Source organism: Thalassophryne amazonica, chromosome 5, assembly GCF_902500255.1.
Source record: "Thalassophryne amazonica chromosome 5, fThaAma1.1, whole genome shotgun sequence".
Lineage (NCBI taxonomy): Eukaryota > Metazoa > Chordata > Actinopteri > Batrachoidiformes > Batrachoididae > Thalassophryne > Thalassophryne amazonica.
In genome coordinates, this window is record NC_047107.1 from 53,540,041 (window position 1) to 53,562,636 (window position 22,596).

Consider the following 22,596-nt stretch of genomic DNA (forward strand, 5'->3'; position numbering starts at 1 on the left):
GTAGATTTAGTAGTAAAGATGCACCATAGGGACCCCTTTTTTCTTAAATTATAGCATGCCTCAAGAGACATGCATCGCCTAAATTTGGCGTCTGGCCAAAACGGGCATTAGAAAACAAGCTGAAAAAGAAGAAAAACAAAGTGGAGAATGTTGAGAAATGGCCTATAATGAAAACCATTATACGATTGACTAAGGCAAATGACTTAAGGACGGACATGAAGGGAAACCATTTATTGTGTTTATCATTTAACTAGACATAGCTGCGCTAACCTTAGAATAGTTACTTGATTGGTTGACTAAATAGTGGTAACGTAGGGGTTATTTGATGCATTTAAATAATAAATGTGTGACGCTTTAACAAAATAATATGTAGAACCAAGTATAATGGGTTGGAGCCTCTGGTTGAGTGAGTCAATAGATGCCAGAAGATGATTGGTTGCACTGATGTCAATGTGAAGCCTTTACTTTGCCATGATTAAGAGGTTGATGTAACTTGTTTTATGTGGCCATTTTAAGTGCCTTGAATTACACCAAAACTCAATGTTTGAATGTCACCTTGTGTTGATATAATCCAGCTAATTGCTCACCTTGTGCCTTAGTATGTAGGTTCACCTGCACTGCAATATATTTACCGTGTGAAGTATCACTGATATTCATATCCGCACCAGAGTTATCAGTAACTCGAGTGATGTGTTTTTCTTTTTTATTGCAATGCACAAATGAGGATGTCTTGTCAGTAAACAACCCAAGAGTATAGCTGATGTAATGGGACTCTTTTGAGTCCCAGAGGAGGGACTGTAGAAGAATTTTTAGGTCCATATTTGAACTGTGATGAACTATCAAGTGTCCTGATCCAAACTGTATGTCCTCTGGTTGAACTAGCAGGTGTTCAACCCAAAAAAAGGGCTCTATTAGTCATTTAGTCTGTCAGGGGCTTTCCAAGGCCTTTTAGGTGCTTTCCCGCAGGCCACGTGCGGGGGCCTCAGGCCAGCTGCACGTGTGGCTGAGGCCACGTGCGGAGGGGGCCTCAGGCCAGCTGCACCTGTGGCTGAAGGTCTTTTAAAAAAATCAGTTGTAAATCCTTCATGTTTTAATGGGAGCGTTTGTCACATTGAAATAATGGCCTAACACCTGCTTAGGGTTCACTAGAGGACGCTTCCAATAGAAAACCATGTCTTGGGAATGAAATAAAAAAGTCGAAGGAGGAGCGATGCCCGCGGGTCTCCAATAAATAGACGAGCGCGGTTGTCATATTCAGTCTCTCTAGAGGACTCAGTTTGTCTAAGCTTTGTGTCGAAGGCTTAAATAAACTTAAAAACTCTGTGCATTTTATCTTGCTTAAGGCTGAATTATTCTAAAGTGTTGTGTCCTCTTTCTAGCATATCACTTGCAATTAGTTTGTGTTATCTAAAAGACGACATCCTGAGAAGACCAAAAAGACGAGCCGCGACAACATGAACCTAAGTTAAGCACCAGCTGATCAAATTGATGCCGATGTCTTGCTGGACCGAGAACCATCATTTCAGTCTTATCAGAGTTCAAAAGTAGAAAGTTGCTAGACATCCAACTTCTCACTGCTGCAAGACAGTCCTGTAAAGATTTTATGTGGACAGGATTTCCAGCAGCTATCGGCATATACAACTGAGTATCATCAGCATAACAATGAAAAGCAACCCCGAAACGCCGCAAAATGTTCCCAAGGGGTGCCATATACAGGGGAAAAAGCAGGGGACCCAGAACGGACAACAATTTTGTTTTTGCTCCAATTTTTCAAAAGATACCAAAAGATCTAAAAACTTTCTAAAAGATTTTTTTCTCTCAAATGTTGTTCACAAATCTGTCTAAATCTGTTAGTGAGTACTTCTCATTTGCTGAGATAATCCATCCCACCTCACAGGTGTGGCATATCAAGATGCTGATTACACAGCATGATTATTGCACAGGTGTGCCATGGGCTGGCCACAATAAAAGGCCACTCTGAAATGTTCAGTTTAATCACACAGCACATTGCTACAGATGTTGCAAGTTTTGAGGGAGCCTGCAATTGGCATGCTGACTGCAGGAATGTCCACCAGAGCTGTTGCCTGTGAATTGAATGTTCATTTCTCAACCATAAATGGACTGCACTGATATAGCGCTTTTCCATCTCCATCAGAAGTTCAACTCACTGCACAATGGAGCAAAATTGCACATTTCAGAGTAGCCTTTTATTGTGGCCAGCCTGGCACACCTGTGCAATAATCATACTGTCTAATCAGCATCTTGATATGCCACACCTGTGAGGTGGGATGGATTATCTTGGCGAAGAAGTGCTCACTAACACAGATTTAGACAGATTTGTGAACAATATTTGGGAGGAATAGGTCTTTTGTGTACATAGAAAATGTTTTGGATCTTTTACGTTCAGCTCATGAAAAATGGGAGCAAAAACAAAAGTGTTGCATTTATATTTTTGTTCAGTGTAGATGAGTAATTTATCTTAAGGTGATTCATACAAAGGCTGAATATGGAGTTCTACTATGATACTGATTTACAACCGAGCTCTTGGGCCTTTGTCTTTTTTTTCCACGATCTGACCGAAGAGCCTCGCTGCTTCCTGGGCGCATCCTCTGTGAATGGTGAGGCCAAAGCCTCCATGGCCATAGTTGTGTATAACCTGAATGAAAGTTATGTTAGAATTTGAGAAACCACTGTTCATACAAAGTGATCAGTTGTTGCAATTTACCTCGATTGAAGTTGCTTCAGACTGTATGGTTTCCCTCTCCAGCCTGACTTTGCTACGGACAGGTCTGAGGCCCGTCCAGGCCTCTACTATCCTAGCATGCTGAGGTCAGACAACAGTTAACAGGAAAATTAACATCAAACACACTGTGTACTTTCACTGTTTTTGTCTAAAAAGAACATCAAGCAATTGTAAACTCTTGCCGTTGCATTTTCAGCTTGGGCAACGCACTGCCAAAAGTGAGAAGATGGCGGGGGGTCTGTCTGACTGTTCCACTGTTCGAGTGTTTACGAGCATTCCAGACCATTTGATCTGCCTCTGAATGTAATTGTACAGTCAGGTCCTACACATTCTCGAGCGATTTCAGTCAGGTTGAAAGCTGAACTACCGATCTCTCTCACACTCTCATGTAAAATAAAAAACGAGGCTTTCAATGCATCTCTATGTGTTCCCGGTGTGTTTACATTATACACAGCAGACTGTGACATCCATCAATGCTGTGTTCAGACCCTGAGAATCTCGGAGATTCTGTCCTCCAGCTCTGGGAAAAAATGCCTTATTCACATTCTAGGTTGAATCATTTAAGTTAGCAGCACCACACATCAGCAGAAGTGTCTGGTGATTTCAGCCGAGCTCTGACAGGCTAAATAGTTGATCCATATTTGTCTCAGAGGTAATTTCATGAATGCACTTTTTCCAGAAGAAGGGGCTTTTTTTTTATGTCTGATGTTTCCCAGCTTCCTGTGCACAGCACGTTACACTGTGTCAAGTAGATGGCAGGACAGTCTTTTCGTCCATCCATCTGTCTGTGCTCATCATAAGTCCAGTCCTATTACAGTCAGTTGCCCAGTTCTGCATCACTTTTTTGAAAGTCCTGCTATACGGAGCCATAATGCAACTGAATATCCTTTATTGGGTATTGTTGTATTGGGTATTTGGATATCTAGCTGAAAAAGTCAGGATGGGGTAGCCCTTCGACTTAAAGTGTGAAGCCACATTATGTGTGGTGCAAATATTTGCCGGAAATGGATCACTTTGCCCGGTTCTGGATCACGACACTATCACTTTGGGGGCATTCCTGGCATCTGGCTGGAGCCCTTCTAATGCAGAATGATACACACTGTGCCCAAGAATGTGTTTTAAACACAAAATGATAGAAATTATACTTATTAAATGAGAATTTACTTAGTTTCGAAAGGGACTGTTATACGTTTTTATGAGCAAAAAATGAAGTGTTTACTCAAATTGAGTGGCATTTCTTAATAAATGAAGATAAAATAAAATCTGTGGTAATAAACATTCTTGGATTTTGATATCTCCCCCTAAACTTTTAACTCAATGAAGTGGGTCAGGAGGACAGCACAAGATGCCCCAACTTGCTATCATTTCGTACCTTATATTGTTAGAGATGGAGAGTAAAGGAGGGTTTTAAATGTGTGGAGGTGAAATTTCTCACAAATTAAAAAGTAAAAGAAAGTAATCAACTTTTCTGCAGCGCGGCTTTGCTTTGAACCGTGAACCAAGCAGTGGTTCGCAGATTGAAGCAATGCTTCGACCATTGCTTCGTTTATTCTTTCTTTCTTTCGCTTAATTTCCTCCCGCTAAAACCCTAAAGAGCATACTTCTGTGAGTATTATTTAGTCTAAGGCACACCTGTGCACTAATCATGGTGTCTAATCAGCATCTTGATATGGCACACCTGTGAGGTGGGATGGATTATCTCAGTAAAGGAGAAGTGCTCACTATCACAGATTTAGACTGGTTTGTGAACAATATTTGAGGGAAATGGTGATATTGTGTATGTGGAAAAAGTTTTAGATCTTTGAGTTCATCTCATACAAAATGGGAGCAAAACCAAAAGTGTTGCGTTTATATTTTTGTTGAGTGTAAATACATACGTACATAAATGTTTCCTGTGAACACCTAGTGACTCTTACTCCTCCATTTCATCCCTGTCTTATTTAAGTTTAATGACCGTTTGTTTCAGTCAAACCATATTTTCAGTTTGTTAATTTCTTCAGTGATTTCCTCCAGAACTATCTGCCAAACTAGAAAACTGCTGCATCCTAGTAAGAGCAGAATACTACTGGAATTAATTTGAATAAGGAAAGTTGTGTTTTTTTTGTTTTTTTTTTTCCCCTTCACTAAATGGATGCTGCACTCACTGCAGTTTATTGTCTGGAATAGTCCCAGATTGCATTTCAGAGCTTCTAGAATTGAAACATTTTCGTGCAGGTGGTGTTGGGGGGTAATTTGGGTTTTGGGTCTTGGGCCACATGTAGAACGAATCAGTTTTTAAATTAAGCTTTCAATTCATATAGTGGCATCTACCTTTTTTTTTTTTTTTTTTTTTTAAAGGTTACTTTATACTTTTATACTTTAAGTAGGTTTTGGAGTACATACTTTTTCACTTTTACTTGAGTAAAGAGGTCAAGTTGATACTTCAACTTTTACCAGAGTGTTTTTAAACTGCAGTATCTATACTTCTACTTAAGTAACAAATGTGTGTACTTTTGACACCACTGTTCACAACCGGCAAATTTTCGCGTCGGAGATAAATGTGTGCAGCAATTAAACAGCAAGACATAACACACTGACATTTTCTACCCATGTAAGTATTTTCCTACTCTAGAACCAAAGACACTGAATGGCTAACTCACCTTTGCTACTTCTTAGAGATCGTCACTTTCACATTTGCAGGAATGAGTGGGTCAGAAAACGCGCACACCACGGAGACCGGGATGTTTTGATTCCTCTGCTGATCACAAGGATGGCTGGATCCAGTCGAGTTTGTGATCGTTTGTAGATAAAACATCAGTCTTTCCATTGGTACCAAGTATTAGCTTATTCGCACTGATTACGATAAACAGCGGTGCAAATACTACAGCAGTGATCCGGAACTGGCAATGATCCAGAACTGGGCAAGTGACTGTACTGCCAGGGTCTTCAAATTCAGAGGGAACATTCTTGGGACACAGACTTTGGACAAGTTGAAAATGGCTAACCTTGACCCATTTTAAGAGGTCAAAAAGTCACACCCTGTTCCCAGTTTTTTGTTTTTGTTTTTTCTTTGAGGGGGTGGGGAGATGACAGCCAATCACAGTAGAGAGGCACTGTGATGTCACACACTAGTCTCTCTCTTTGGCTGCCAATTCAACATGGCGGCATCCGCTCCCAGACCACTGCGTTTCTCTGTAAATCTAACATGTTTGTCATATATCATGTAAAAACTAGCAAGAAATCAACACTTCTAAAACTGAAAATGCTATTTTTGTAACCTGACATCTCGCAGACATCAGTGTGCATGAGTATCACACGCGGTCAAAGGTAACTTCAGCTCTTTTCAAAAGCTCATGTATGCGCACAGATGCGGTTTTTGATGCAGGCGAAGCGGGCAGCTGCCCAGGGCACGAATTTGTGAAACGTAGGATGGCAGGTGAAGGTTACTATCCTAGTAGTGAGCAAACTAACATTAACTTTATCTACGTTGCCATTTCTACTTGACCCCGCACATGGCTACTTGCAGCTATATTTTTTTTATGTATTTGTTTTTGGCTGGCTCCTGCACCGTAATTTGAATATGTGCACGATCCCAGATTAAATAAGATATAAGTTTATCAGTAGAAACAGTATAAACAGTCATTTCTCTATTGTAGTTAATATATTTCATGTCAACACATAAGTGCAAATGTCTGTTTTTCTTTGTTTCTTTTTGATATAATTCTACAATCTTTATTTATTTATTTGACAGGGACAATGCAATCAAACATAGTTACAAAACAAAGTTTGAAGCTGATGCGATGCACACAGAGTATAGCTACTGCTAGTTTTCAACTCCCGTCCCTAGTTGAGCTTTTCTGCACTAACAAGACATTATCTAAAATCCAAATTCATTTACATGAAAACATTTCATCTATAAATAACAGTTCAAAAACAGTTCAAAAGTTCATCACTCACCCATCTCATTCATTCACACTCTCACACATGGGTGCAGTTTTGGTTTATTTTAAGATTTAAGTTTGGATGAGAACACTTTAAACTCGCTGATGGACTTCATTTCTGTGGACAATTGAGTTCCAGGGTTTACAGGCTTTATAAGAAAAGGCTGACTGTCCAAATGATGTTCTACACTTGGGGACTGCTGCTTGGTCTCTGCACAACTGTACTGAATGATTCTGGAACCAAATTATGGTAACATTTAAAAAATAATTTGAGAAAGCACAAATTACTGAAACTATCAAAACTTAATAAATTCTACTTGTTGAGAATTTTATCAGTGGTGAAAACAGATAGGTTTTCTGTCCATAATTTTCATAGCTTGATTATAAAGTGAGCCAATGTGCTTTGTGGCTGAGGGAACTGCCTGGGCCCATGCCGTCATGCAGTAGGATATATGTGAAAATATCATCCCATGCATGTACAGCAGGGCCGCCTGGTTTGGAATGTAATGTCTGATAAGTTTAAAACAATTTAGGTTTCTTTGTATTGTTTTCGATATCTTCTTTATGTGTCCATCAAATTTTAGTTGTGAATCAAGAACTAAACCTAAATATTTCATTTCATTTACCAATTGTATTTTATTATTTTGCAAAAGTATTTGAAAATTCTGTTCTAAATTTTGTGTTTTGATGGAAAAACACATGGCAACTGTTTTAGTGAGATTAGAAACCAATTTATTTTTGAAAAGCCACAGACTAACCTTAGTCATGAATGCAGATAAAACTGCTGCAGCTTGCTCTGGTGTCTTTGTGGGAGCATAAAAAACAGCATCATCCGCATAAAGTTGACAGTGGACACCACAACAAATCAAAAGCAATCATTTATGAAGAGACCAAACAGCAATGGTCCCAATATGGAGCTCTGAGGTATGCCCATCGAGATGTTTATGAGAAATGACTTTTCCTGGGCCACTTTCACATACTGTGCCCGATCCTGAAGAAACGAAGTAAACCACTGCACTGCCTCAGGGGAGATGTTAAATAAAGGCATTTTGGCTAAAAGAAGGCTATGGCTGACTGTTTCAAAAGCTTTTTAAGATCAAGAAACACAGCTCCTACCACCTCACCCCTATCCAAGGACTTAATATTTTCTATGAAGCAGCAGTTTGCAATCTCAGTGGAATAACCTAATAATAATGGTCACTTACAAACAGGAAAAAACAAAACAAAAAAATTCAAGAAAAAATATCACAAATGTTACTTCAATAAAAGTACAAAACTGTTACCATCAAAATATATAAAATATTTAAGGTACCAAAACTAAAAATGCTCATTACATAGCTCACTCCAATTCAAAATGAATAAATCAGTATAAAATAAGGTGAATCTCTGCGGGTACCAGCAGAATTTTAGTGTGTCATGAGCCCACTGATTGAAAGCATATCTAAATATTACACCATGTAAATTAAAAACTTTAGATCAGGTTTTTGTTGGTATATGGCATAATCACTTTGTTTCCTCACGACAGCAATGCACCAACACTGCACCTGGCAACACCTACGCCGTAGGTGTTTGAGTATTTTAAAACGATGTGTACGCATGGGCGTGTGCATAAAAATTACAACTGTACTGGGTGAAAATTAACAATGCCGGTTTTGCTGTGTTCTGCTTTTGGCTGGGTGGAAGACAGAATTCCTAAACAATACGTTTGCCTTCAGGAGTTATAATTATCTTCAAATGTAAATACCTTCTTTGTTTTAAACAAGTTTATGGAAAGCCAAACAGTGTGAGACCTGCAGTGTTCATGGGTGCAAGCAACTGCAAATTTTTTTGACTGAACATTTTCTGTGAGTGGACGGCAGAGCGCCAAAGGCACAAGGTCCCCTTGGGGGTCCAGGGGCATGCCCCCCTGGAAATTTTGAAACAATTGTGCAATTTGGTGCATTCTGAGAGCACTTTGGTCAGTTTTTCTTGTTTTGAAACAGTGGTATTTGACTCTTATATTGGAACAAAATCTGGCTCAAGGCTATTATATTATTACAGAATACATATTCTACCTAAATCACATGTCAAAATACTGCTGAGTGAAGGCCTCTTAGCCAAGCCACACAGGAAACATCTTACCTTGAGACTAGGCTCCAGTTTGCAAGCATCTTCCCAGATTTTCTTGTGGTCGGTGGAACTGTTCACTTCACTCCAGTTTCCTATTTGGAACAATCCACCCACAGTCACAAGACGACTCCTGTAAATACAAGAAATGACACCATATTGGCTGAATGTAAGACGGCCCTGATTATAAGCATCAGCCGGGGGAGGACTTCACTCTGATACGGGAACAGGAGGGCAAAGGCTCCAGGGAGAATTGTAAATAATGGTAAATAATTGTGATTTATTGTGTTATTTGTGAATGTTTTGTGGTGGTTCTTGTGGTGAACTTGATAAAGTTAGTCAGTATACAAGTGATTGTGGTGTTGAAATGCAGTTAAGCAATATGTGGCACAACAAATGTAAATTGTACCTCACAGCTTGACTTTCACCTTTTATCTGTTGTGTTGTGTATATATGCAACTCCAAACAAGAACCTGTACATACACTCAAAGTTGGGACATTATGTAAAATGCAAAAAACAAAACAAAACAAAACAAACAAACAAAAAAACCTTGCAGTGATTAAGTTTGAGTTCTGTTTCATTACTGAGAGTATTCTGTTTATCTTTCAGATTCCCCCATTTGTTCTGGGACAGCACAGCAGATCCAATTTGGATTTGACACAACTCCAGTTTTACCTGGAGAAACAGATATTAGTGCAGCAGATAAAATATTTACAGAGGAATTCTTCAAATGGTGATGCAAGCACCAAACTTAGTACAAATACTCAGACATTTCTCTTTTGAAAAAATGGACTGGCCAATGGAATTTTCAATAGGCGGCCAGGTTGGGGTGAACTGAAGAATTGAACATGGGTCAAAATTTAAAAATGTTCCAATTATATTGAAAACTAACCCAACTATACTAGCTTCACTATTAAAATCTACTCTGGGGTACTTGGAAGGAGGGTTCAACTGATAGTTAAACTTCAGATTGAAGAGGAAAAATACAGGTTCCATCCCGTCCGTGGAACAACCGACCAGGGGCTTCATGTACAAAGATTTGCATTGACTTTCTACTAAAAGTTGGCGTACGCCAAAACCCTGAATCAGACGTGAGCACAAATATATTCTGCAGGTTGGAGCCTTGTCATGAACCATTTTCTTCAACTTCCACCAAAGATTTTCAATTGGATTAAGATCCGGACTATTTGCAGGCCATGACATTGACCCTATGTGTCTTTTTGCAAGGAATGTTTTCACAGTTTTCGCTCTATGGCAAGATGCATTATCATCTTGAAAAATGATTTCATCATCCCCAAACATCCTTTCAATTGATGGGATAAGAAAAGTGTCCAAAATATCAACGTAAACTTGTGCATTTATTGATGATGTAATGACAGCCATCTCCCCAGTGCCTTTACCTGACATGCAGCCCCATATCATCAATGACTGTGGAAATTTACATGTTCTCTTCAGGCAGTCATCTTTATAAATCTCATTGAACAGCACCAAACAAAAGTTCCAGCATCATCACCTTGCCCAATGCAGATTCGAGATTCATCACTTAATATGACTTTCATCCAGTCATCCACAGTCCACGATTGCTTTTCCTTAGCCCATTGTAACCTTGTTTTTTTCTGTTTAGGTGTTAATGATGGCTTTCGTTTAGCTTTTCTGTATGTAAATCTCATTTCCTTTAGGCGGTTTCTTACAGTTCGGTCACAGACGTTGACTCGTTTCCTCCCATTCGTCCCTCATTTGTTTTGTTGTGCATTTTCGATTTTTGAGACATATTGCTTTAAGTTTTCCGTCTTGACGCTTTGATGTCTTCCTTGGTCTACCAGTATGTTTGCCTTTGTTTGTATTTGGTCCAGAGTTTAGACACAGCTGACTGTGAACAACCAACATCTTTTGCAACATTGCGTGATGATTTACCCTCTTTTGAGTTTAATAATCCTCTCCTTTGTTTCAATTGACATCTCTCTTGTTGGAGCCATGATTCATGTCAGTCCACTTGGTGCAACAGCTCTCCAAGGTGTGATCACTCCTTTTCAGATGCAGACTAACGAGCAGATCTGGTTTGATGCAGGTGTTAGTTTTGGGGATGAAAATTTACAGGGTGATTCCATAATTTATTCCTCAGAATTGAGTGAGTCCATATTTTTTTCCCTCTGCTTGGTCTAAAAAAGTAACCGTTACTGACTGCCACAATTTTTTTTCCTGATTTCTTATAGTGTTTCTTAAAGCCAGAAAGTTGCCATTTGAAATGACTTTAGTTTTGTGTCATGTCTGTGATCTGCTTTTTTCTACAAAATTAAACAACTGAATGAACATCCTCCGAGGCCGGTGATTCCATAATTTTTGCCAGGGGTTGTAGCTGTAGAAATGTGCGTATGCCAGCTAGGATTTTTGTGTGATGCACCACACATTTCCATGATCCTTTCACTTTTGATACATCTGAATGTTGGCATGGAGATGGACGTATGCCACATTTTTGTACATAAGGACACTTTGTACATGATGCCCCAGCTCTTCACTCTCACAAAGATCATGGAGGAGGCCCATCCAGTCTACATGTGTTTTGTGGAATTTGAGAAGGCATATGATCAAGTACCCCAGGCAATGCTGTGGGAGGTACTGCAGGAGAATGTAGGTGGGGGGGGGTCCATTCTCAGGGCAATCCAGTCTCTGTACTCAAAGCGAGGGCTGTGTTCGGGTCCTCTGCAGTAAGTCGGACCCATTTCTGGTGGAGGTTGGCCTTTTCACCAATCCTGTTTGTGATATTCATGGGCAGGATATTGAGGTGTAGTTGCAAGGGTAGAGGGTCTTCAGTTTGGTGGGCTGAGGGTCTCATCACTGCTTTTTGCAGATGATGTGGTCTTGTTAGCATCATCGGCCTGTGACCTGCAGCACTCATTGGGTCCGTTCGCAGGCAAATGTGAAGCAGCTGGGATGAAGATCAGCACCTCTAAATCTAAGGCCATGGTGATCAGCAGGAGACCGGTGAGCTGCCTAATCCAGGTAGGGAATGAGGTCTTGCTCCAAGTGTTCCAGTAGGTCAGTGTCTTGTTCATGAGTAAAGGGACAATGGCGCATGAGACTGGCTGGAGAAGTGCCACAGCAGGGACGATATTGCATTTGTTTTACTGTACTGTTGTGATGAAAAGGGAGTTGAGCTGAATGGCAAAGCTCTCGACCTACTGGTCAATCTTCATTCCTAGTGTCACCTATGGTCATGAGGGTTGGGTAATGACTGAAAGAACTAGATCGTGGTACAAGTGACCGAAATGGGTTTCCTCATGAGGGTGGCTGGGTCTTCCTTAGAGATAGGGTGCGAAGCTCAGTCATTCATGATTAGCTCGGAGTAGAGCAACTGCTCCTTCACATTGAGATGAGCCAACTGAGGTGGTTCAGGCATCTATTAAGGATGCCTCCTGGGCGCCTCCCTGGGGATGTGTTCCAGGCACGTCCATCTGGGAGGAGACCCCGGGGAAGACCCAGGACTATGTAGAGAGAATATATCTCCACACTGGCCTGGGAATGCCTCAGGATCCCCCAGTCAGAGGTGGTAATTGTGGCCTGGGAAAGGGAAATTTGGGGTCCCCTGCTGGAGCTGTTGCTCCCTTGACCTGATCCTGGATAAGCGGTTCATGAGTGATATGAGTAAATTGTACATTTTAAGAATAACAGAAATAAAGAAGTTAAATTGAGTTTTCCTCCATGGCTCTCATTGTGGGGGGTGTGACAGCGAATCTGAACCTAAGCGAATTTGGGGAAGCTATGTTACACGCGCATTAAAAGATTTTTGTCGAATAAGGTCGAGCAGAACGTCTCTTACATTTCATTAAACTCCAACATCCCCAATCTTAAATCCTCACAGTGCAGAAGTGAGGATTTAAGTAAGGTCTGTGGGATTGAGAAACAATTCAAAAAGACTTTCAGTATGACTCCATCATGGTCAATGCCACACCCTCATTCTACCTCACTTTAGTTACCAAATGGTTTGTGTTCCCGCCTTGCTTATATCACATCCTGCTCTGTAAACTTGAAATTTGGGTAATCTCTGACATGCCTTCTGTCAATTCCCTTGTCTTAACCTGGTTTTTGGACCACAATACATGGCTGCCCCTAGCACATTCCGCTCTGCATTTGTTGTTTGTATTTTGAACAATCTATGCAACTGTGAAGTGTCTACTGATTTGTACTGGACATGGCTAAAGATTTTACATGGATGGATAGACAGATGGTACTGCACAACACCACGAGAAATACTACAGGAAACAACTTGTGTTTCTTGTGTGACTACTAGCACTACCCTGGAATGATGTACGGTGAGTTATAGACTCCTGCATCAAAATTGTGAGTAATAATCCAATGCTTCAGCCAGGGTGCCTCCACCTAAAATGCAGAGGCACAACAAAGGACAAAAATTATCCCCTTGTTGTTACAGAAGCTAATCTGAACAGCAAACACATTTGAATATGTTCATTCTTACCTTCACTATCTGGCCCCTCCCAGGTTTGAGATCATGGTCAGGCTGCAGCTCTCCTGATCTCATTCCACTGCAGTTAATTATTACATCTGCCCCAGTTTCTGCAAGCTAAATGTACGGGGATAAGAAACGAGAGCCGATAAATGACAAAGGGTAACATTAAGTATATAAAGAAATCAACACTATCTAAAAATACAATATTGTGCAAAAGCTAATTCAATTTATTGTATTTATATAGTGCCAAATGACAACAATGTTGCCTCAAGATGCTTCACACGAGTAAGGTGTAACCCTACCAACCCCTCCAAGCAAGCATATAAGCGACAATGGTAAGGAAAAACTACCTCCGATGATACTGAGGACAAAGCCTCAAGCAGACCAGACTCAAAAGGGTGACCCACTGCTTAGCCCATTCTAACAGTTAAAAGGTTTTTCCAAAATTTTACCTTGCTGAAAAAAACAGAACAGCATCAACAACAGTGCATTACTGAGGTGAGCACACAGTCATTGGCACCACAGGCAGGGTGCCGTGAGATCAGTCCAGCACTCTGGGGTGCAGGGCCAGCATCCATCCATTGCGTCGTCAGTTTCAGTTTAGTAAAGCAATCTTCATGGAAGACTGCATTCCAAAAGCAGACTGTAGTGGCTCACAGAGGTCACCCTCAACAAGGTGGTCCACGAGCCGCTGTGCCAGCTTCAGCCAGGGCATCTCGTGGTCAGTCCAGCACCCTGGGGTGTGTAGCCATCATCCGCAGGAAATCTCACCAGTGTCTCGGACAGAGTGAAAAAGAGCAGAATCAGTGGGTCAGAAATAACTGCAGCTAAGGTATGCATTCACCAACAGTAAATCGACAAGGAAGTAGAAAGAATACTAAGCTGATCACTGGCAGCTAGCCCTGAGCTTCACTAACAGGCCCAGAATCTAGATGAAGTAAGGCCGAGACCTTTTCCATTTCCAAGGATAGGAAGCATAGTTTCATACTATGCCAGGATGTTAGCCATATGAGAGGAAGGATAGATACATCTTTAATCTGGACTTGAATGTCTGTGGAATCTGACGGTTTTATCTCCGCAAGGAGATTGTTCCACAAAACTGGAGCATGATAAGAGAAGACTCTGTGGCCTGCAGACTTTTTAATTAACCTTAGGGACACAAAGTAGCCCTGCACCCTAAGAACACAGAGCATGGGCCAGTATGTAGGGTGTAATTAGGTCAGCTAGGTAGGAAGGTGCTAGAATGTGTATAATTTAATAAATTAGTAACAGAACCTTAAAATCAGACCTCAGAGACAGGAAGCCAGTGAAGGGAGGCCACAATTGGTGTAATGTGGTCAAACTTTCTGCTTCTTGTCAAAATTCTGGCATCATCATTTTGAACCAATTGGAGACCCATGATGCTGGACTGCGGTAAATCAGAGAATACAACATTGCAGTATTCCAGTCTAGAAGAGACAAATGCATGGATCAGAGTCTCTGCATCAGGCATAGACAGGATGGGACAAATCTTCGCTATGTGACAAAGGTGGAAGAAAGTGGTCCTCATGATTTCTCTGATGTGTAGGTCAAAGGACAACATGACATCAAAAATCACCCCAAGGTTCCTCACTTTGTCAGTGTGACATTATGACGCATGAGCCTAGGTTAAGCGTTAGCTGGTCAAACTGCTGTTGATGGCTCGCTGGACCAAGGACCATCATTTCAGTATGGAAATTACCAGCAGTTATTGGCATGTACAACTGAGTGTCATCAGCGTAACAATGAAAAGTAATCCCATAACACCGCAGTGTATGCCCAAGGGGTGCTATATAAAGGGAGAAAAGCAGTGGGCCTAAGAAGGACCCCTGTGGAATTATGTATTTCATGGCAACAATGTTAGATGTAACGCTATTTTATAGGACACAGTGGTTAAGTAGGACGTCAACAACGCAAGGACAGTCCCAGCATCCCAAAATGATTCTCCAGCCTATCAAGTAGAATACGATGATCCACTGTATCAAACGCAGAGCTAAGGTCTAACAGAACTATCGTACTGTCCGAATCCACTGTGAGCAGAAGATTATTTACCACCTTAATAAAGCTGTCTCCATGGAATGGTGTGTTCTAAATGCAGACTGCAGTGGCTCAAAGAGGATATTCTCAATAAGGTGGTCCATGAGCTGCTCTGAAACCACTTTTTCAAGTATTCTAGAACAAAATGATAGGTTTGATATCGGCCTAGAATTTTTCAGTAGACTAGGGTCAACATTAGATTTCTTAAGTAATGGTTTAATAACTGCAGATTTGAAACATTTAGGAACAGATCCCGAGGTTAGTGACAGAGTGGGCCACAGGTCCTTAAATTATTTTGTTGGTATGGGGTCAAAAAGACAGGCTGTGCTTTTAGCAGAAGTTACCTGTTTCATCAGCACACCCAGTTGAAACAATATCAAATTCATTAAATGTATGTGATGTATCAGTAATGGCACCCACATCGATAACAGGGTGCAGTGGTGGGACTAAGGCATGCTGGGATATATTTTACCTAATGTCGTCTATTTCTAAATAATCTAATAAATCTTGAGCTGTAAATGAAGAGTGACTTACAGGTGGTTGTCCTTGATAAGTGTTGTCACTGTGTTGAACAGGAACTTTGAATTATGCTTGTTTTGTTAATCAAATCAGAGTAGTAGGCCCACTTAGTAGCCAGTAGTGCATGGTTGTAGTCAGTGGTGGGCACAGTTCCAATAATCCGATAACAGATAATTATTGAAGATAATGTTTTCATTATCGGATTATCTTTTTAGATAACTTTAAAAACCATTATCGGACTAATTATCTTCTGATACATTTTGTCCGATAACTTTTAGACTGATAACATAGTAAACAAAGATAGTCACAAACACTTTTAAAATATAAATCAGTTGAGGGCCTACCTGTTAAAAGTTTTCTAACAGATGCATAGTTCTACCCTCTGCAAACAGAAGACAGCTATTTCTAGAAGAAACCACTGTATCCTCTGCAGACAAAAGAGAACTGCTCTCACAAAAAAAAAAAAATCATTTCCTTTAACACCATACTGATACGCTGGCAATATCACCCAAGTCATCCAGAGGCATACATTTTTAAGTTATGGTTCAAATTTTAACCAAACTCATTTTGGACAAGTTATTTAAAATTACTGTCATGTCTGACGTTTTATGAAGTGAAAATGTCAGATATATGTTTTAGTTTTAAAGTACTGTGCTAATTTTAAGGTTTTAGTGAGCACATGCTGTGCCCAGCAGTGCATTATGGGTAGGAGAGTCTAATCTCAGTATGTTCACGACAGGACAAATGCATTTCAGACACTCTGTTCAGGCTCCACGGACAGCAGCATTAAACTCTAGTGCCTAAAACTCTTGTGAATATATTCTCTGGTTTATAGACGTTATTGTATTTGCGTTGTTAAATTCCACGCATCTTAAATGTAGCAGACACTGATTATCTGGGATTTTGTTTTGGCAAGTTTTTCAGGCCTCTACTGCCATCTACTGGCCAGCAGTGTTCATGGCAGTATTCGCCCTAAGTACTAAGCATCTGGGCACCAGTAGATGGCAGTGTTCTATTTATTTTGACCCCGGGTTATATCAGATGGTTGTCAAATCAACTTTTTGGCTTTGCAAATGGCTTTTTTTTTGTACAATTAAGTTTAAATACAAAACAAAACAACAACAACAACAAAAAAAACATTACAAAACAGCTCTGCAGTGTTTGCACAGGCACAGTGCGAGCGGTTTGGACGCTTGTAGCCCCTCAGCAGCAGGATAACCTCACGACGGCCGACCAGAATAATATCAAACAGGTTTGATTTTCATTTGGCCATACGATCGGCGATCAGGAGGTGGTCGTGAGATGTTAAACGCAGCTTGTTACTCCATGTACACTACACGATATAGGACGCACGATTAACCTGAAACTCGGTCCAAAAATTCTCACATGAATGAAAAATCATCTGAAAAAGGGCCAAAACCCGCACAGTGTAAAGCCAACATTTATGTGTCAAGACTATTGAGTGCACGTTTTACAACATCATCAAACGTGCACACGGCACTAATAAAACGTGCACATTCTCTCCACATGCAAAACATTTTGCAATGACACTTCCAGGGCTCTGTAAAAATGTCTGATTTTACAAATAAAAAGTGGAATATTTTACAAAAGCACATTTATCTGTAAACACCAATACACGACACATTAACGTGTTAGTTTACATAATGAATGACTGAACCAATCAGTGTTTAGCAGAGGCACTTTTACCCAGAATCCTTTGCAATCTGTCTGTGTTTGTTACAAACCTCAGAATTAGTGCATTATTCAACATTAAAAGATATACGTTATATTTTAACTTTGTACAAATGACAGAATTGACATTAATGGAGTTATTCTATTGGTATTAATGTTATTTCTAAATCAAAACCATAAGTCAGCATGACTTTATTTCCAAGACCTCCGCCTGACCGGAGGATTGTGATTGATAGAGAGCTGGCTTTATGGCTACTCTAAGTGTACCTGTGTGCTGGAAGCTGAATAGTAAACAAGAGCTTCCAGCAGGGGACAAGATGTTCAAAGATAAAGTGTGGCCTCATTGTTTGGGTTTGTTGTCACTTTTAATATTACTAGAAGCTACTGTGGTGTTAAAACTCAAATTCAGTTTATTAGTAGTTGCAAATATACTAGAGACAATATTGGAATTTATCGGTTATCTGTAACTTCATACATTTTTGGGTGGTTTATTGTTTTATCTTTATCAAAGATAACTTTTCAGTTATCTGTTTATCTGTTATCGAATTTTTTTTGGTTATCTGTGCCCACCACTGGTTGTAGTCCATAATAACATTGCACCAGGTGAAGCTAATTTAAAAAAATAAATAAATAAATAAATAAATAAAATCACACCAACATTTACATACAGTATGTATCAGTAAAAACTCTTACTAACTTCTTTGAAGGACCCGATTTTCCGGTGGTAAAACTTCACACCTCTTTCTTTCAACCTGTGAATAAAACAAAAGTTCACATTTCTGAACCCGTTCACTATGTAGAAAATTTAGAAACATCTAAAACTAGAAGCACTCGGAGAGTGCAAACCTCTGCCAAGGCCATGGGGCCACTGATGCAATAACATCTACACGCCGTGGATCATGAACCTACCTCGTAAAAAGTCTAACAATGAAGTTTGCTCATGTAGTAAAAAAAGTTTCATCTGCTGTGACTGGATAGCATGTATCCTTAGCGCTTGGCATCACAGTTTATTGCAACTTGCACCTTTCCCAGAAGCTATTGTCATCTGAGCACTGATATTGATATTGCATGTGCTTATAGACAAAAACAAACGAGACAAAATTCAATTATTCAACTAAACTGTAAATATATGAATTTTTAACATTTATGAAACACTTCTCTAAATAAATAACAGCAAATTGCAAAATAGAACTATTTTTAAAGTGTTGCATGTGCTACATAAGGCCATAGGGTCACTGACCCTAAAGAGATTCCCTCCTTGGCACAGTGATCTATTCAGCAATTCAGTGTTACAACCAAAACTATGATACATACACTTTTCTTTCCTTTATATTTGACATCCTTGACCATGAAAACATACCACTAGAACTTGGAATCACTTTTATGTCTTTATTAGTTCAAAAGTTATTGTATAAAAACGATTTTCGGTAATGGCGGTTTTTCTTCTGGATCTAGCTCCATAAACATTTGAAGCTACATCAAGTCTGATGACACCTTACTGAATCAGTACAGATTCAGCTACAGTTTGGTGTTAGTTGTGCATCTCTAGCTTCATTTGTCACCTCACACTGACACATTTTCTATTTTCCCTATATTTTTGCATATTCTGGATCACCAGATCTGGAATCCGGATCCGATCATAACCAAACTTTGTTGTTTGATAGAACATTTGACTATGTTACACCCTAATTTTTTTCAAGCCTTTCTGCCTTGTTTTTGTGGAGTTAGAAACTAAAATGTCAAAATTCCCCCTATCCCGCAATAGTGATCCGGATCACCACTAAAATTTAATCACTTGTTCCTCTTGTCATTTCCAACCACTCCACAAAATGTCATCAAAATCCGTTGAAAACGTTTTGAGTTATCCTGCTGACAAACAGACAGACAAACAAACAAGCAAACAAACTTGACCGAAAACATAACCTCCTTGGCGGAGGTAATTAAGATGAATCTTTTTTTTTTTTTTTGCCAAATATATTTTATTCACATTTTATCCATGTATAGCTTTGACAAAATTATTTTACAAAGTGTGTCTTACATGGTGTTTCATTATAAAAAAAAAAAAAAAAGGGAACAAAAAGACCAAAACAGCTTCTCTTAATTTATGACATTGTAATCGTTACATTTAGTGCTTTCTGCAGGGGGCTTAAAAATCAATGAAGTCATCAGCTAAATCCAAATCTTTTATAAAGTTTATAAATGGTCTCCAAATCTTTTCAAATAAATGTTGTTTTGCTTTATGTATGTATGATATTCTTTCCAATGGTAGGCAAGAGAGCATTTTTTTAGCCACTGGGAGGCACTTGGTCCATTGACATTTTTCCAGGTCAGAGCAATACATCTTTAGCTATTAATGAGCTTATATCAATAAAGATGCAATCTGTTTTACTGAAATTATGAATCTTTTTTTATTGAACAATAGAAGTTGCTGCAAAAATGTGAGTCACACAAGATGCAATGTGTCAAGTTTTAGTCATGACCTTCTTAATTTTTAGCTTCTATATGGCTTTGCAAGAGGTCACCTTAAATATGCAGTAAATTATTCACTCACCAATCCATCAGCCAAGGTAAGTAGGTTTTTCCTTCCAACATAACAGCAGTGTTGAACCATCCATAGCTACAGCAGGTACAAGAGATTTACATATATGTGTGTGACAGCTCATTACAAAGACTCTTTCATCAAATCAAAACTTTTTTTATGTCCTTTCAGAATTTTGCTGTTTTTTCAAGAACCTACGTATAGCCAGGAAACAGCTGAAGCTCTTGTTCCGTGAGACGTCTGAAGCCGAGGACAGCATCTTTAAAGGAGGGGTCCTGTGAGCAATAATACATCACCCATTCAGAGATCACATCCATATTTTATTGATGGTATACTATCATTGCTTGCTTAGGGTTGTGACAGCTTGTATCCGATGTCGGTGTAGTGTAGCGACCCCTTTGGCAGAGCACAAAAGACAACCATTTTGTGGGCAAAAACAAGCTAATTTGCAGTTAAAACGTGAGGCCCTTTGGTTGCTCAGGGTTGCCTCAGCAGATCTGCATGCTGAGTTGGCACATGTTTTATGGTGGATACTCTCCAGTGCAACGCCACATTACGTGGAGAAATGTGGCAGGGGTGGGGTTTGGCTGGGAACCTTCCGCTGTGAAACCAAGTGCACTAACCACTTGGCCAGAGAACAGGGTTCTCAAAGGAAACTTGTGCAGACACAAAGCAAAAACATGCAAACTCCAGACAGGAAGGCTCCAGTTTGTCAGGCCTGGTTTAAATCTTCAGCCTGTGATGCACCACTGTGACTGATTTGAGCTCACATGATTAACTGGGTTAAGCCCTGGTCACACCAAATAATAAAGTCATGAATAATGATGTTCTTCTGAAGGAATTGCAGGAAACAGATATTTAAAAAGGCTACAAGTGACGTCTCAGAGTGGAACCTGCTCTGCTGCAGGTAGTCTGAGCTGTCTTTGGAGCCACCAGGTACTCGAATAATGGGTCTCTAACAGCCTTGTCCTCAACACTAATATGCCCCTAACATCCTCGTTTGTCCTCATAGTACCTCGTACACAAATCACCCTGTGCTATTTTTTCTAATTTTCAAATTTCTTGAAATTAGCGCCATGCTCAGAGATGAGCCTCGTTAGCTGAAAAATCTGCCTCCAAGAGCCACTGTTCTCCCATGTATCTTGAATAACTTAAGTTGTACCAAAAAACACAAAAAACACACACTATGTGGCTCATTATTCATCACTCATTATTCGGTGTGACCAGGGCTTTACTTCCAAACCTGACAGTGGTGTACAGACTTCCGCTAATCCCTAACCGCTAATTATCAAAGCTAACTTTTGTTAGTGGATTAGCTTTTCAGCTAACTTTAAAAACCATCAGTGGACCAATTAGCTTCTGCTAAATTTAGTTCCACTAATTTTTAGTCAACTAACATTTTATTTGCTGGCATAGTAAGTAAAGCCGAACAGTCAGAAACATTTGTAAACCCTAAAATTACACATTAGTTCTTCTCTGTTGTGTTTTGCAGCAGTCAGGCAACTGTGAGAAACTGAGCTCAACCTGACCCCAGCAGAAAGGGCCTGGCTGCTACAAAAAAAAAAGTAATTTTCATTGACAGCATACAAAGCCAAAGCAAAGCAGGTTTGACTTACGGTTTCATTTAAAAACCAAACTAATTCCAGATGGTTCATTTATATTAACAATAACTGTCATTTTCACAAAGTGAAAATATCACAAATATCTTTTAGTTTTAAAGTAATGCACTAATTCTAAATGTTTGAGCATTAAAACTCACAGATGCCCAGAGGCATTATGGGAAATTGAGCCTCCTCATCACTGGTTGGTTGTAAAAAAAACACCACACTAGTTAACGTGTGTTGGTTTTTGCAAATAAATCTGTATTTGTAAATATGTAATTTTTTTTCATTTGTAAAAAAAGCCATCTACAAAACTGAAAATTCTGTTTAAGTCTAACTGATAAACCGAATAGCAACTGTATGACCCAAAATGCATAGAACACCGCCATTTACTGGATGGCAGTGTAAGTGTAAATAGCATCCAACTGTCATACAGTCGCCATTCGGTGCGCTATATCAGTGAAATCTGTCTAAGTGCCCCATGAGTGTGGCTTTGGTGTGTGCGCTAAAAACTGACAGGAGGTGTGGCTGCCCACTGAAGCAGCTGTGGAGATCTGTCATTCTGGACATCCCAGCTGCACAGTACTGTGTTTGGACAGACATGGACTAACAAGTGACCACTGTGATGTGCTAGTGTCTGTTTGCTGTCATCCAGTGGACATAAATAAAATATACATCACTGTGGCGATGGGCTGCATGGTGCGCACATGGACAGGCTGCCCCAGGTTGAAACGGACCATCAGATTATAACAATCAGCAGGCGAGCTGACTGTCATGTCACCCACATGAGCTCTGTTCCACATGACGTGGTGTCCTGCGGCACGCCGTCCACAAGCCACGCGTTCGCCAATGAGATGAGCGAACTGCTTCTCATTCATGTCATTTCATGTCTGTGTGTCAGTGACCATGGGACATCTACAGAGGAACAGATGGATCATATTTGTATTGCCCGCTT

At 39.9% G+C, this 22,596-nt stretch overlaps 1 protein-coding gene and 1 long non-coding RNA gene across 2 annotated transcripts in view; one reads left to right on the plus strand and one right to left on the minus strand.

Annotated features, from left to right (window-relative positions):
- The first annotated feature begins 1,962 nt into the window (after nt 1-1,962).
- LOC117510524 lies at nt 1,963-17,632 on the plus strand. Its single transcript, XR_004560743.1, has 3 exons — nt 1,963-1,989; nt 2,326-2,469; nt 17,622-17,632. It is a non-coding gene; the product is annotated as an uncharacterized LOC117510524 (long non-coding RNA).
- LOC117510523 (D-amino-acid oxidase-like) overlaps nt 2,496-22,596 on the minus strand; it is a 34,225-nt gene continuing 14,124 nt past the window's right edge. Inside the window, exons 5-12 of the mRNA XM_034170272.1 lie at nt 20,239-20,315; nt 20,053-20,118; nt 18,199-18,253; nt 13,245-13,349; nt 13,065-13,147; nt 8,785-8,902; nt 2,726-2,824; nt 2,496-2,656 (exon numbers count right to left, since the gene is read on the minus strand). Of these exons, the coding sequence (XP_034026163.1) occupies nt 2,531-2,656; nt 2,726-2,824; nt 8,785-8,902; nt 13,065-13,147; nt 13,245-13,349; nt 18,199-18,253; nt 20,053-20,118; nt 20,239-20,315 (729 nt within the window). The 3' untranslated portion in view covers nt 2,496-2,530. The remainder of the gene's footprint in view (nt 2,657-2,725; nt 2,825-8,784; nt 8,903-13,064; nt 13,148-13,244; nt 13,350-18,198; nt 18,254-20,052; nt 20,119-20,238; nt 20,316-22,596) is intronic.